Raw genomic sequence first — 15,192 nt, forward strand, 5'->3', positions numbered from 1 at the left:
AGCTCTACAAGTGGAGAACCAATAATGGACAAATTTGGAATTGTTTTGACAGTTCTTGTACTGACAACCCAAAATGTAAGAACTATTTCCGGCACTGCGAACAAAAGTTCGGCTCATCTATTACACGATACGTTGATGAAAAGTAATGAATATAACAAAAAGATTCGTCCTGTTCGTGACGTCACCAAACCAACAGTTATCAACGTAAGTCTCGCACTTCTAAGTCTCGTGGAATTCAACGAAGTTGTCGAGAGGCTGACTGTTACCGGAATACTGAAAATCTCCTGGACTGATGAATACCTCACGTGGGACCCGCGATCGTTCGTGGGCGTGACGTCATTAGGCATCCCACAGGACGACATCTGGAGGCCAGACCTTGTCCTGGAGAACTCGAATACCAAGTTCCGGGATTTGGGTGCGCCCTCCACATTGGTTCGGGTAACGCATGATGGCACGTGCCTTTGGAAGCCCATGGAAGTGTTCCAATCCATGTGTTCCGCGAACGTTGTGCGTTTCCCATACGACATGCACACGTGTTGTCTGGCGTTCGAGTCCTGGACTAACTCGGACGGTGAGCTGCAATTGATCAACACGCTTCAGGAAATAGAGCTTTACGAATACGAGGGACAGCCGCAGTGGACAGTGATATACACCAAGGCAGAGAGAATGGTTCTTGGCAAAGATGAATATGTGGTATTTTGCATCTCACTAAAACGACAAGCATTGCAGATAATGTTGAACGTGATACTTCCAATAACGTTACTTTCATTCCTTAATAACTGTGTGTTTATACTTCCAGCTTCGTGTGGAGAAAAGGCCTCGTTTTCTGTGACGGTTTTCCTAGCTCTCTGCGTATTTCTCACGGTTGTGAGCGAGCAACTACCCAAAACCGCTGACAAATTGTCAATATTTAACGTTTACGTATTCACGCAGGTGATCATAGCGACGTTGGTCACCCTTTCAACGCTCATTCAGATACGCCTTTACCACTGTGACGACCACCCCGAGAAAAACTCGTGGCTCCAAGACCGCCTTATACACCGACCAGCAACACACAACACAAGCACAGCGGACGGTGTTAAACCCAATCCGCATAACGATTCAATGGAAGACATTGCAAACAAGGACATGGACGACGATTGCGTGAAGCACTATCCGCAACAGCGTATCACGTGGAAAGAGGTCGCGCGGCGCCTGGATCCAGTGCTCTTCGTGACGTACACGAGCGCGAACGTGTGCATAAGCTGCGCCCTCTTAGTGTGGTCGACCGTCGCAGCAGAAGACTAATATGTCGTTTTTGACAATCAAATGAATTTATAAAAAATGCAGCAATATTTGCATTATGTTCCGTCTCATCGACGAACCTACTGTACGAGAGCTGGATTTATGGATTTGTCTGAATACTATCACGTTCAAAAACAAGAACCTAAATTGACTAGTTAAGACTGTTTCTAATTTGGGATACGGCTGAGGTTCCCCCTCGACATCCGAATTACTTGATCTTACGGTAATATAATGCGAGATGAGGTCCCGTTTTCCTTAATATATTAGTAGCGCTTCAGACGAAAATGTCATGAAATTGGTAAAGGCAATATACACCTTTTATTTATTTCTTTAATACATCGGATAATGAGAATGCATATCTTTTAAAAAAAATAATAATCCATGTTTCTTCATCTTCATATATTAGTATACAGGAATTTTCCTATTAAGTTGTCATGTCTTTAAATGTACATGTTTTTTGGAAGGGGTTAGGTTTCTTCCTCTACGTATTAAGGCATAAAAAGGAAATGGGAAACGTGTTTAAATAATTTTCAATTGAGCTTATGTTCTTTGTGTTTAAAAATTAAAAATGAAGCCTCATTTACATATATTGAATATGTAACTTTATTTTTTCATTTTTTTTCTGCAATATGTTGACTGTTATTTATATGTCGTAAAACATGAGTAATTAGGGGTTTGTCACGTGTGGCTTGCACAAGGAGTTGGTGATATTTCAAGTTTTATGTAATATTTGAAGCAAAAAATACGAGACCTTTGTGTTAAAAATTTAAACAGCAGATTATCAGGCTCCTCAGGGGAAATTGCTACAGTTTTTTCACAATTCGTTTCCTAATAAATTACTACTATTCATCAGCACCACAACCTATTCATTGGCACCACAACGTTCAGAAAATCAAGAATAGTGCAGCAAGTATAACATATAAAGTTCTAAAATTTGTAACGCGGCAACCTTTTGTCAATAAAAAAGCCACACACATGTAAAATTGCTTAAATCTAAGGTACGGGAACAATTCTCACGAAAATCCAGATTTTCACGTTGTCAACACTAACGTCTAGCAAGTTATGCAAGTTCTAGATGATCATATATTAAATTTTATTCAGGACTTTTACATTTAGAACAGCTCATGGCCATTCCATTGTGGAACTACATTCTCCAAATTTTTAAATTTAATCGTATAAACCTATAAAAAATAAAAACTAAGAAACCATACTCACTGTTTACATCCATATTCCACTCATTGGCACTACAACGGAAGACGCGTTGGAGCATTTTCAACACATAACAAAATGTTATGGCTCCAATGATTACCCGGCGTGAACATCTTAGAACGCACACCAACTTATTACTGAACTAACCCACTTCAATATACATTCATCGTCCCTCATTGATCTTATGATCAGGTACCATCCGGAACATGTTTTGTGTAGCTTCACAGCGGACCTTTTTATACCTGGCCTAGTGCGCTTCCGCTGTCAAACGGTTACCTTGTTAAAATATAATGCTCCTTAAATAATACTTTCCAAAGGACAGTATGGAGATACTACCAGGCTGATTTTGACAGTTTCAGAATCGAACTTGTAACTATTAAACAGAGAAAAACATAAATATTACAGAAGTGTTCAAGAAATTCACTTCAAAGCCTAATAGCTAATGGTATCTCTGCAAATCATGACTTAGAAAAGGTAAATCTCAAGAATGCTTACTTGTCTTCTGTAAGCAATCCACTGTCTACGATGAACAGCATCCCCTTCCTGATACACTCTTGCAGAGTTGCAACCTGTCATCATATAAGTATCTATTGGTACGGATAGAAAATCCGACCCAATGGCACGCGCGTAAGCCGGTAATGAGGCTTGCCGAGTTACCGGCCACACAGCGTGCCCGAGTGTCGGATTTTTCGATCTTGCATATCTACAATATTTGATCTTGCATATATCTACAATATTCAATTTGTGGAAAAAATTGACGTTGAAAACGCACTTTTGTACATTTCACCAAAAAGCGCGTGCAACGTTGTTTACTGACGTCATAAAGCGCAGTAATTTTAAATCACTATTGACCTCAAATAGTTCCTTTAAAATCGCGTTTTAACGATTGCTTATTACAACTTTAATTAATAGTCTTGCATACGTATACTATTATATCTGATTGCGCTTTATTGAAATGGCATAATATACTTTTCATAAACCATACAATAAAAATTTAAGTGGCACGTTGTTGCACGTGACTCATTTTGCATGGGGGTTGTAAGACGGGTTTTTCAAGCACTTGTTACATGACCGGAAACACACGTCCGGAATGGAATAAATTGTCATCTTCCTAAAGACGCAATTGCCAGAGTCAATCCATCTAAATCATGTGGCCCAGGAATGATCAGTTCGAAACTACTCACTTTCTGATCAGAAGTTTCTGATGCTTTTGCGATTTCCCCACTGTCGCTCTTTCCAAAGATGATTTCGTCATCACACTTCCCTTTACATTGGAAACTTGCAATCTTTAAGAAATCTTTTTTTTATTCAAACGTATACAAAAAGCACTTCATACAGTTATACGTAGACATGTATCAAAAAAAAAATATCTTTCAAATGAAGAAACCAGTTGTTTTGCAATTTTCTGATATCGAAAATAAAGGGGGGATTAGACTTAAAAAAATAAAAAAAATAAAGAAAATGCCCATAATAGGATTTAAATAAAAGAAAAGAGACAAACTGGCTTTCTAAAATGTATTATATATCTGATGATTATAAAAGAAAAGCCCATTTTTGCAAATGCTTATCTTTCATAATAGCTATCTCACGCTTAATATTGATTCGAATATATAAGTATTTTTCAAAATTTCGGAAGTAAGGAATTGTTCCTCTGTTTTTTTTTTTAACAGAAAATGTGGTATTTTAGAAGTATAACTATGAAGTTAATGCAGCTATAGTTTCTTTCAACGTTTATTCCTAATAAAACATTTTATTTTTTTAAATTTAGTTCAATTCTAATATTTTTTGAGTGGAGAAAGCGTTTCAATTCATTCCACGGGTCTTGTATGATATAACACTCCCAGAACATGTGGTTTATTGTTTCCTCAAAGCTGGAACACAAATTGCATATGCTAGAATTGGATAATTTGCATTTAAAAAGATATTTATTTGTTGGTATAATTCTGTTGATTATCTTAAACTGAAAGGCTCGTATACATGTGTCAATTGTTGCTATATATGGCGGTGAATATACTTCCTTCCAATTAAGTGTTTCGTTTAAAGAGTTTTCCCACATATATTTATGTTTTATCTTAATAGTGTTATTTTGAATATGTTTAGTATACAGAAACTGTGTAATCTTTTTTTGGGTCTTGATTTTTTCCAACATCGAATTTTTTTCAGCCAAAACAGTAATATCTGATATTTTTAGTTCATGTTTCATATATTTCGGTATATTATTGATAAGTCTTTAAGAAATCTTGTGTTAAACCCGTCTGCTTCCAAATACTATCCTCTAAGCTATGTTGTCAATCCGCGGAGGTGTACCAGTAAATCGTCTCAATAACATCTATAATGACATTTGTCAATTGAAGAAGGTAATGGGGTTCTTCATATTTTCTGCGATATGTTCAAGGCTTTTGACCATGTTTGGGAGAAGTGTCTTTTTAACAATCTCGGCATCAAAGGAAGTCTCCTTAACTGCTTTAATTAGTGCTTGTTTTCGAGTAAAAATGGAGTTGTTCCGCTAACGTTCACTCAGGTTGGTTTTACAGCTCATCCGTGGGCCCCTTAGAGTGTATCCTTGGTCCCTAACTCTGCCTAATTTATAGCGATTACAAAGTCAACCACATCAGTTCCCATGTCAGACTTTTTGTTGATATCACTCGCATGTACATGTGTATTTTATAATATAGTCCTACTGATTTTGCTAAAATTTTAAACCGTAAACTCCACGCTGTGCACGATTGCGCCAATGCATGGCTGGTCTCCCTTAGTTCTGCTCAAACGGAAACCCTTACTTTCTCCAGAAAGATAAACAAACACACCGTCCTGAGTTATTCTTCGATAATACCAAATTACCCACCGTTTCTGAACACATAAATTTAGAATTAACCCTTTTAGTGGAAGTCATATATTACCTTATTAGTAGAAATGGACTGGCAACGGTTCGGTTGTCTTCGAACACTTAATATCTTCTTAAAAGAAACTGTCGTAAAACACTCTATCATACAAACATTCGCACCGGCTAAAACTTGAAGCCGAAAGAATAATAACTTGTGCAACAAAATACTGTAGTATAAGTATATTCTACTGTGAAGTTAACTTTGAATCTTACAAAACAAAATCCGCAAACGTAAACTTACTGAATTGTATGGGGGTGTCAGATAATGTTGCATTTCATACAGATTCAAAGGCGATTCCAGAGGCAAAACCTGAAAACCATACATTTTTTTCATGTTTCTTTCATGTTTAACAACAGCGAAAATATCAATTTTCATAGTTTCACTGCAAAAGGAGTGAACATCCCAACTTTTAGAACTTTTTTTTAAAATCCTGTGTAGTAACTTCTCCTTGATCAAAACAAAACATTCACTTTGAACAAGAAAATGTTGTCCAAAAATAAAATTTAAAAAAATAGGTAACACAATTTTAAATAAAGATATATTTGGAAATAAGCAACTAACCAATTAGAAAAATGGTAGTCCCGTCTTTCAAATGTTTTTTTTTTAATTTTGTGACTGAATGTGCTTTCATATCAAACTGATTACAGACGAAAACAACGGTTTGAACATAAATAGAACGTTTCTGGCATACCGAACGTATGTTTCAGGTCATGTGATAAGTGCTGAAAAAACCCATCTTACACCCCATGTAAGATGAGTCACGTGCAACAACCCGCCACTTCTTATTTCTTTTATTGCTCGGGCACGCTGGGTGGCCGGTTACTCGGCAAGCCTCGTTACCGGCATACGTGCGCGTCCTCGGGTCGGCTTTTTCTATCCGTACCGGAAACACATGATAGATACTTATAATGTCATTGTTCAAATATAATTTGAACTGTTTGTCGTTGTAATTCGTTTTACAAATCCGAAAAACACGACAATTAAGAGATAAACTGATAATTTTACCTCACCCACGCCTCAATTATTTTTACAACCTAGTGTGGTCTTTACTCTTTACCTGGAAATCGACCTGTCTTCAACAGAATCACACTGGTCTCTGACAGTGAGATTACTGAAAACCCTCGATCATGAAACAAACTCTTATACTCGGAAAATGTTTATATCCAATGATTATTTTGCTAACATGTTCAACCTTTCAAATGTTCATTCAATAATTGGCGGCGTAGTAAATTGTTTATGTGCTCATGCCCGTTTAATATAAACGTGCTTAGTTATATTTTGATACATAGATGCACTAATATTACTTAATTGATTTATGTTCATAAATGTTTGCACTAAAAACGAGCGAATAATATCTAGCGAGTATAAGTATCTATCATGTGTTTCCGGTACGGATCGAAAAATCCGACCCGAGGGCACGTGCGTAAGCCAGTAACGTGGCTTGCCGAGTTACTGGAATTGCAGCGTGCCCGAGGGTTCGATTTTTCGACCGGAAAAACATGATTGATTTTTTTCTTGCATATCTTAAAATATCAATTCGTGGAAAAATTATATATTTTTTTCTTGCATATTTCAATTTATCAATTTGTGGAAAAAATGACGTAGAAAACGGACTTTTGTACAATTATACCAAAAAGCGCGTCCTACGTTGTTTAATGACGTCATAGAGCGCAGTCATTTTAAATAACTAAAAATAGCGTTTTTTGCGATTAATTATTTTCTATTTTAATTAAAAGTCTTACAAATATATATATATATATATATTTGATTGCGCTTTATCAAAATGGCATAATATAGTTTTTCATAAACCATACAATAAATGAAATAAGAATTGGCGCGTTGTTGCGCGTGACTCATCGGTAAACCTCGTTTCCGCAAAACACCCTACGCTCCGGTCGAAATGAACCTATCTTACACTCTCGGCCATGGAAGATACTTCTATTATTGCATACCGGACGTACGTTTCCGGTCATGTAACCTGTGCTGGAAAAGACCGTCTTACACACCCTATGAACGATGAGTCACGAGCATCCACGCGCCGGTACGGATCGAAATATCCGACCCGAGGGCACGCGCGTAATCCGGTAACGTGGCTTGCCGAGTTACTGGAATTGCAGCGTGCCCGAGGGTTCGATTTTTCGACCGGAAAAACATGATTGATTTTTTTCTTGCATATCTTAAAATATCAATTCGTGGAAAAATTGACGTAAAAAACGCATATATGTACATTTTAATTCTTAAATCACTATTGACGTCAATAAGTTCCTCTAAAAGAGCGTTTTACAGTTATTTTTATTTTTAATTAAAAGTCTTTATATATTTGATTGGGCTTTATTGAAATGGCATACTATACTTTTCGATGCAATAAAAGAAATAATAACCGGCGCGTTGTTGCGCGTGACTCAACTAACATGGGGGTGTAAGACGGGGTTTTCTTGCATACCGTGTGTTTCCAGAAATGTGACCAGTGATGGCAAGCCTCGTTACCGGCTTACGCGCGTGCCCTCGTGTCGGATGTTTCTATCCGTACCGGAAACACATAATAGATTAATGAAATCGGATTTTTCGATTCGGAAGAGGAAGAAAACACATGAATTGCTTTTTTTGTACATTTCACCAAAGAAGTGCGTGATTTGATGTTTACTGACGTCATGACGCGCAGTTATTTGTATTCACTGCATACGTCAATAAGTTCCTTCGAAATCACGTCTTTTAAGGGTTATTTTGTTTTGTTTTGAATGTATATTTTGTAAAGTTAATGTTAATGGAACTTATCTACTGAAATCTCATAATTATACATAAAGTATATAATAAAAGAAATTGAAAGTAAAACGTCACAGCGCGTGAGTTATCTGGCATGGTGTGTGCCAGATGGAGTTTCCCAGCACGGCTGATTTCACCGGAAATGCCGATCCGGTGTGCTAGAAACTTATTTTCCAGCACTGGTCACTTGACCGGAAACACACGACCGGTATGCAAAAAAAATGAATTCACCACCAATTATATGCAATTTATCATGATTATATTACATATTGTTTTGTAGTTTCATAAATTACTACGGATCGTTTTTACTGGGACCGTAAACATTCACTAATTTAACTCGAAAACGTTCAAATTGATGTATCGAAAACAATAATAATTCGTCTTTATATAAATTCCGTTTTGTTGGATATTTCCATTGAACTAAAGGCCTCACAACTTGGGCATCTAACGTTAAATGTTAACTTGAGGAGAAATGATTTTAAGACGTCTGGGTTAATCCGGGGAAATAATTTTTATAATGTCGAACTCTTTGCTCCAGTCTTTAAACAACGTTTAATCGATAGTTTTCTACAAAAGTGACCTGCTGATATTGCCAACAGTACGAAACTTAATATTCTATACTTGCATCTGCATAGTACGTTTGGTATGGCAGAATATTTTGATTTATTATATTATAAAAATAACAGAAAATACCACACTCAATTACGTGTATCAGCGCACAGTGTACGTGTTGAAACTGGTAGGTAGGGACAAAACTGAGAAATGAAAGATTATGTTTATTATGTCATATACAGGAAATTGAGGATGAATTTCATTTTGTTATAAGATGTAATTGTTTCGATGACCTCCGATCAATTTTTATTTAAAAGTATTTTTATGTAAAAAAACATCATGTTTAAATTTACTCAAATAGTTAGTAGTAATAACAAAACAACTATTATTAAAACTAAAACTAAAATTTATGTAAATATTTGGTACAGGAAAATAATAGAAGAAACCTATTAATCAATGATATTGTTTAAGTCGTAATCGTATATTCACTGTTGTAACCTCTTACCATCTGCATTTCCATAATGTATCTAATTAACTAGATAAACAGCTTCTTATATCTATCATTATTCACAACATTGTTATGCATAAACATTCTTCATATTTCTTAAGCTATTCTTCAATTGTTATTTAAATTTGGCTACCTTGTAACGATGATCACATGCATGAACAATTTGTTTACTTGTATATATTTGATTGACGAGATGTTTTGTTGCAACTTTATAGTAAAAACAATATAGTTGTATGACATGCCTGTTTACGTACTCGGAATTTGTGCCAGCTTGTTTCTCACTATTAAATAATTGAGTGACTCTCCACGTATTAATTTATATGAAATGAATAAAACTTAAAGGATTACATAAGCAATTTACTATTAATGAAATATATTGTCAAAAATGTTTTGGCTATCTATAAATCAATTCTTTATATGTCTGCATTTACTCCTTCAACCCTCTTTGATATCCATCTGTTTCATATGATATAACCTCATTTTTCCATATTTTTATAGAACGAATGAAATAAAGAAAACTTGAAAGAAAAAGCTTGACTAGATTGACTAGATTGTTAACTTCTTGTGGTCCAATATGCCCTTAATGAAAGCTTTTGTAAGTTTGAAACTGGTCAAAATCTAGGTTACTTTGTCAAATCTAATGTTATATTATTTCAAACATTTGCACAGAAATTCATATCTCATAACGATTATGAGTTCGAAATTGGTCAAACTATAGGTTACTTTGTCAAATCTAAATGTTACATTATTTGAATCAATTGTAAAACAAATCATATATCATAATGGTTGTGAGTTCGAAACTGGTCAAAATCTAGGTTACTTTGTCAAATCTAAATGTTACATTATTTTAAACATTTGCAATGAAATTCATATATCATAATGGTTGTGAGTTTGAAACAGCTCAAAATCTAGGAAACTTTGTCAAATCTAAATGTAACATTATTTCAAACATTTGCAAAGAAATGCATATATCATAATGGTTGTGAGTTTGAAACAGTCAAAATCAAGGTTACTTTATCAAATCTAAATGTTACATTATTTCAAACATTTGCAAAGAAATTCATATCTCATAATGATTATGAGTTTGAAACTGCTCAAAATCTAGGTAACTTTGTCAAATCTAAATGTTACATTATTTCAAACATTTGTACAGAAATTCATATCTCATAATGATTATGAATGAGAGTCCATAACTCTGCAGCCGTATATATTTCATTGGAATATTTTACCAACACATGTTTTCCTTGTCATCTACTTTATCTAATCTGGCGGGGATCTTAAATCAATGTATTCGCTTGTTTTAATTGCTTTACTGCAGTTTTCAGCTTCATAGATTGCCAAAAGTTTCCCTTCAATTTCATTGAAAAAAGTAGTTCCGTTGTAAATATTCCCAATGACATGACAGAAGTATCGAACAAAATCACGCAATTTCGATAGGAAATATCATTTCACTAAATACAGAAATAATATAAAATGGATACACAATGTAAATATATTACTTCTATTAAGTTTTTTTCTATTTTTTAAAGGCTACGCTCGTAAAATAAAGGAACATTCTTGTTTTAGTATGAGGTCAATTGTTTTCATTAAATGAATATCTTAATAATCACAAGAAAGCATATAATGAGTATTTCGTCTGTGTACACATTGACGCCTCAGGGAGTTGAACTCAAAACAAAATGTCAAATATACAGTTATCGAGAGTTCATATGTATGCTTTGAAGTAGGACATTCTCAGCAATATTCAACGATCGAAAGTCATCCCTGTCGTCTGCTGTTGATGAAGGTCAATTGCGGATTATTTGGCGCGAAAATTATAGCATGCAGCTGCAGATGTCGCTGCTGAACACGTCCTGAAACCGGAAATCACGAGGTTTGGTTATTTAAAGTTACATTGAGGTTAAAAATTAAAAACATATTTAAAATTAAAGACACTTTTCTTAGGTCCTATGCCTATGGTCACGTGATTTGCATGGTCAGTGTTTGTATACCACGTGATAATTTGCGTCATAAACGCTACGTCGGAAGGCAACATTTTTCTTCGAATGTAGACTTTAAACAAAGATAATTCTATTATTTCTGCACCATTTTAAATGAACCGTCTTCGCCGCTAACGGAGTCCCGCCTTTGGTCTTTGATCAGAATTTGATTAAGAGTTAAGTTTCTTAAAACACTTTTTTTCTAAAAACGGCTATCTGACGGAGCACTGTCAAAACATTATTTTGAAAACAGGTTTGTCAAAGTGTTTGATGAAACTAATCACCTTATTGAACTCCGGTTATAAAACGAAGGCGAGGCTCTTTAAGCGCCATAGACTGCCCCTTGGTTCATTTAAAATGGTGTAGTACAAGAAAAGCTATCTTTGTTTTAAGTCTTCATTTTAAACAAAATGTTGCCTTATGACGTACCATATATGACGTAGATTATCACGTGGTATACACACACTGATGGTGGCAGTGATAACTGTACTGAACGTGAAGTAAAACTTCGTGGAGTTTGATAGACATTTACTTAGAGGTTTCGTTGTAGACTTTAAATACAGAAGGTGTATATAGTTGATGTAATGCACAAGTTAACTGTTACCCCCGGGGGGTATACCGGGGATAGCGGGGGGAAAGGACCGTGTGTGTTACCTTCAAGGTTGCCCCGCAGTGCCGAGTGAATGCGATGAGGTTTTTTTCGCGCCGAAAATAGCAGGGAATGGGCCTTACCTAGGATGTCCTCGGGATGCGGGTGCATTTCGCGGGGATTTAACAAACAGTTTGTTCTCGCAGGGCGGGGATTTTACCTACGATTGGCTGGACCGAAAGTTAAAGTTCGCGCTATTCCCCGGACTTGAGGGCGTAGTGGGGTGGTGGTGGGTGGGGGGTTACAATTGACTTGTGCTTAATTACAATTGAAACGATTTGCTGCTCCCCGTTCGGAAATAATACGCTTTATTGGTCTACACAAGTCCTTTGTCTAAAACAGAGAAGGGATTTCATAATCCAACTTTGTATGATATAAACAATTCCTACCGTGAATAATAATCAGAATCAGCGTTACCCAGGATGTCGCTATAACGAGGCTTGCAATAACTGGAAAAAAAAAACACCATTTAAACAAACTTGTTGAAAAAAAAAATGTCATTTTCTCGTCCACTTTCTACAGTCACATATTTCAAAGAAAAAATGTAAAGGTTTAAATAAGATCTACACTCTATTTGATGTATATTTCTAGAAGGCCTTCTACGATACTTTTCTCAAGCTTATAAATATTGAATTTCATAATTACTCTGTGATCATGTGTCTACTTTCTATCACTTGTGTTTTGAACTTATTATATGACCAATGATAAATACTTTTTGAACATGTGCACAGTTTGTTTAGAACAAAACATAAACTTACTTAAAATGATGTCATGAAGAGTTTCTATGGTAACAGTTTCGTCTGCTACTTTATTTATTTCTCGCCAAAACGCTGTATTTCGGTTCCGTGTCAGCTGATAACAGTCGGTGCACGTGCTGAGAGGAATGCTGCGTTGTGATTGGTCTAAAACGTTGGCCCGGAAATGGCGATGTATCTTTTCTGATGTCTTGGATCTTGATATAAAAATAAATAAAAAATAAACAGACGCATAAATATCATGCAGTTTTTAGTTAATGATTATCTCATGCCGATTTTCGTTTGAGATTTTATCAAAAGTGTTGTTTCACTTATCACGTGGTAAACACACCCTGATCACAGATTTACCATTTTGACAACTTTTGTATTCTTTTCTTGGAAAGAGGCAATTTTTGCGTAAATATCTAAAAACAAGTGATATAAGATAAGATTGCTGACAAAAAATCAGATCCTAGATTTTCACATTTCTGTTCGAAAATTCATGTTTAATGGCTTAAACCGTTACTAACGGTTTAAGAAAAATCCATAAAACATCAATTTTTGAACTTAAATATAAAAATCTGCGATCTATTTTTTTGTCAGCAGTCTTATATAACTGGTTACCATGGATTTTCGCAAAAAATGGCTCGTTCCAAGACAAAAAGTAAAACAGTTGTCAAAATCTTCAATCTGTGAGAGTGAAGCTTTAAAGTCAGTGAGTGTAATTAATGCTCCGTTCACACAGAGCTACGATCTCACCACGCTCATGTCGCTTATCCCGACATGAAAAAAAATCAGATCGGCGCGAGATCGGGTTAAAATCTTGAAAATCGTTTCATCCGCGGATCGCCTGATCTACGCTTGTACTACGATTTCTTCATTTCTTTTCCGATACGTTGCTTTCGCTCTTGTACCACGTTCCATCGCGACCATCACCGTGTTTCCATCGACACCATCACCGATCGTGTGCCGCTTCTACTACGTTGTCATCACGATGTACACGACCGTACTACGTTTGGAGAATGACACAAAAGACTGCTCCCAGATGTCGCCGCGTTATTGCCGACAACACCTTACGTCCTTCGCACGGGTTGATATTAAAATTGAGGGATTTCAAACAGATTTTCAGATCTCAAAAACGTTGAAAAATGAACAGGCCGGAATTGGTACAACTTGTTATCCTTCAGCAACAGCAGATGCTTGTCATATATCAGATGGAAAAGAATTCGGAGAGAGTTTGAAAGTATAAATGAAGGAGAAGAAGGCGAGAAAGAATATATGAGCTCCGACCATGATTTTCTCCCACCTCAGATAAGTAGATCCAATCATTTAACCATGCAAGTAATTCTTGTCTTGCCCACGGGCGAAGATAAAATGACCGTATGCAACTCCTTTTTACTGATCGCCACATTGCAATAACCTCCCTTGTTGAAGATTATCGTCTGTAGCATCATGGAAACCTTGTCTTGTGGCTATATTTAGAACGTTTCTCGCTTCAAATGGCACCATAAAACAGTTTTCACGCACCTTTCAAGAAATAATGCTTCACTCTCCTTAGAACTATTTAAAGACCGATTTGACTATTAACATAATCTGAATCACTGCGCGCATATCCATGACAACCACGAATTATCGCATATCCATACGCAATTATTTTCACTAAGCACAAAAGAGTTAAGCAATAAAAATCATTTTTACTTATTTTTTTTTAACTGAGGTGGGAGAAAAAGCATCTACCATAGCCGCTCGTGTAAGATTATAAGTATCTATCATGTGTTTCTGGTACAGATAGAAAAATCGGTCGGATTTACGATCCGGACCGGAAAAACATGATTGATATTTTTTCTACGATATCTAAAATTATCAATTTGTGGGGAAAATGACGTAGAAAACGCACTTCTGTACAATTTCACCAAAAAGCGCGTGCGACGTTATTTACTGACGTCAAAAAGCGCAGTCATTTTAAATAATCAAAAATGACGTTTTTTACGATTATTTATTTTCAATTTTAATTATATGTCTTGCAAGCATATATACTTGATTGCGCGTTAATGAAATGACATAACATACTTTTCGTAAACCATACACTAAAAGAAAGAAGTGGCGCGTTGTTGCGCGTGATTCATCTTACATGGGGGGTGTAAGATGGGTTTTTCCAGCACTGGCCACATGACCGGGAACACAAGTCCAGTATGCAAGAAAGGTTCATCCTGACCCTCGCGCAAGGTGTTTTGCGGAAACTCATTTAACCTCGTTTCCGCAAAACCCCCTACGCTCGGGTCGGAATGAACCTATCTTACACTCTCGGCCATGGAAGATACTTATAATCTGATCTGAAAGCTGTGTGAAGTTAGCTAAACATACGACATTGGACATTGGACATTCAAAAGTGAAAGTCGTGCTAGCACGACATTGGACATTGGACATTCAAAATCGAATGTTGTGCTGGCACGACATTGGACATTGGACATTCAAAAGTGAAAGTCGCGCTAGCACGACATTGGACATTGGACATTCAAAATCGAATGTTGTGCTGGCACGACATTGGACATTGGACATTCAAAATCGAATGTCGTGCTAGCACGACATTGGACATTGGACATTCAAAATCGAATGTTGTGCTGGCACG

The 15,192-nt window shown here is 36.1% G+C and overlaps 2 protein-coding genes across 3 annotated transcripts in view; both read left to right on the forward strand.

The window, feature by feature from the left end:
• Window positions 1-15,192, forward strand: part of LOC128220077 (receptor for retinol uptake stra6-like) — a 58,462-nt gene that overhangs the window by 11,888 nt on the left and 31,382 nt on the right. Inside the window, exon 1 of one of the 2 annotated variants that reach the window (XM_052928331.1) lies at window positions 10,938-11,074. The exons of the other annotated variant lie outside the window; for it this stretch is intronic. The gene's annotated coding sequence lies outside the window, so the exon portion shown is untranslated. Of the gene's footprint in view, window positions 1-10,937; window positions 11,075-15,192 lie in introns of those variants that run through there. 2 annotated transcript variants of the gene reach the window in all.
• On the forward strand, window positions 136-1,287 carry LOC128220127 (acetylcholine receptor subunit beta-like). The gene has a single exon (XM_052928392.1). It carries the CDS (start codon window positions 136-138, stop codon window positions 1,285-1,287), a length of 1,152 nt encoding a protein of 383 aa, XP_052784352.1.

Source organism: Mya arenaria, chromosome 15 (genome assembly GCF_026914265.1).
Source record: "Mya arenaria isolate MELC-2E11 chromosome 15, ASM2691426v1".
NCBI classification, from domain to species: domain Eukaryota; kingdom Metazoa; phylum Mollusca; class Bivalvia; order Myida; family Myidae; genus Mya; species Mya arenaria.

What these genes read in the sequence shown, in the direction of transcription:
- LOC128220127 (XM_052928392.1), top strand. Translation starts at nt 136, where the DNA reads ATGAAAAGTAATGAATATAACAAAAAGATTCGTCCTGTTCGTGACGTC.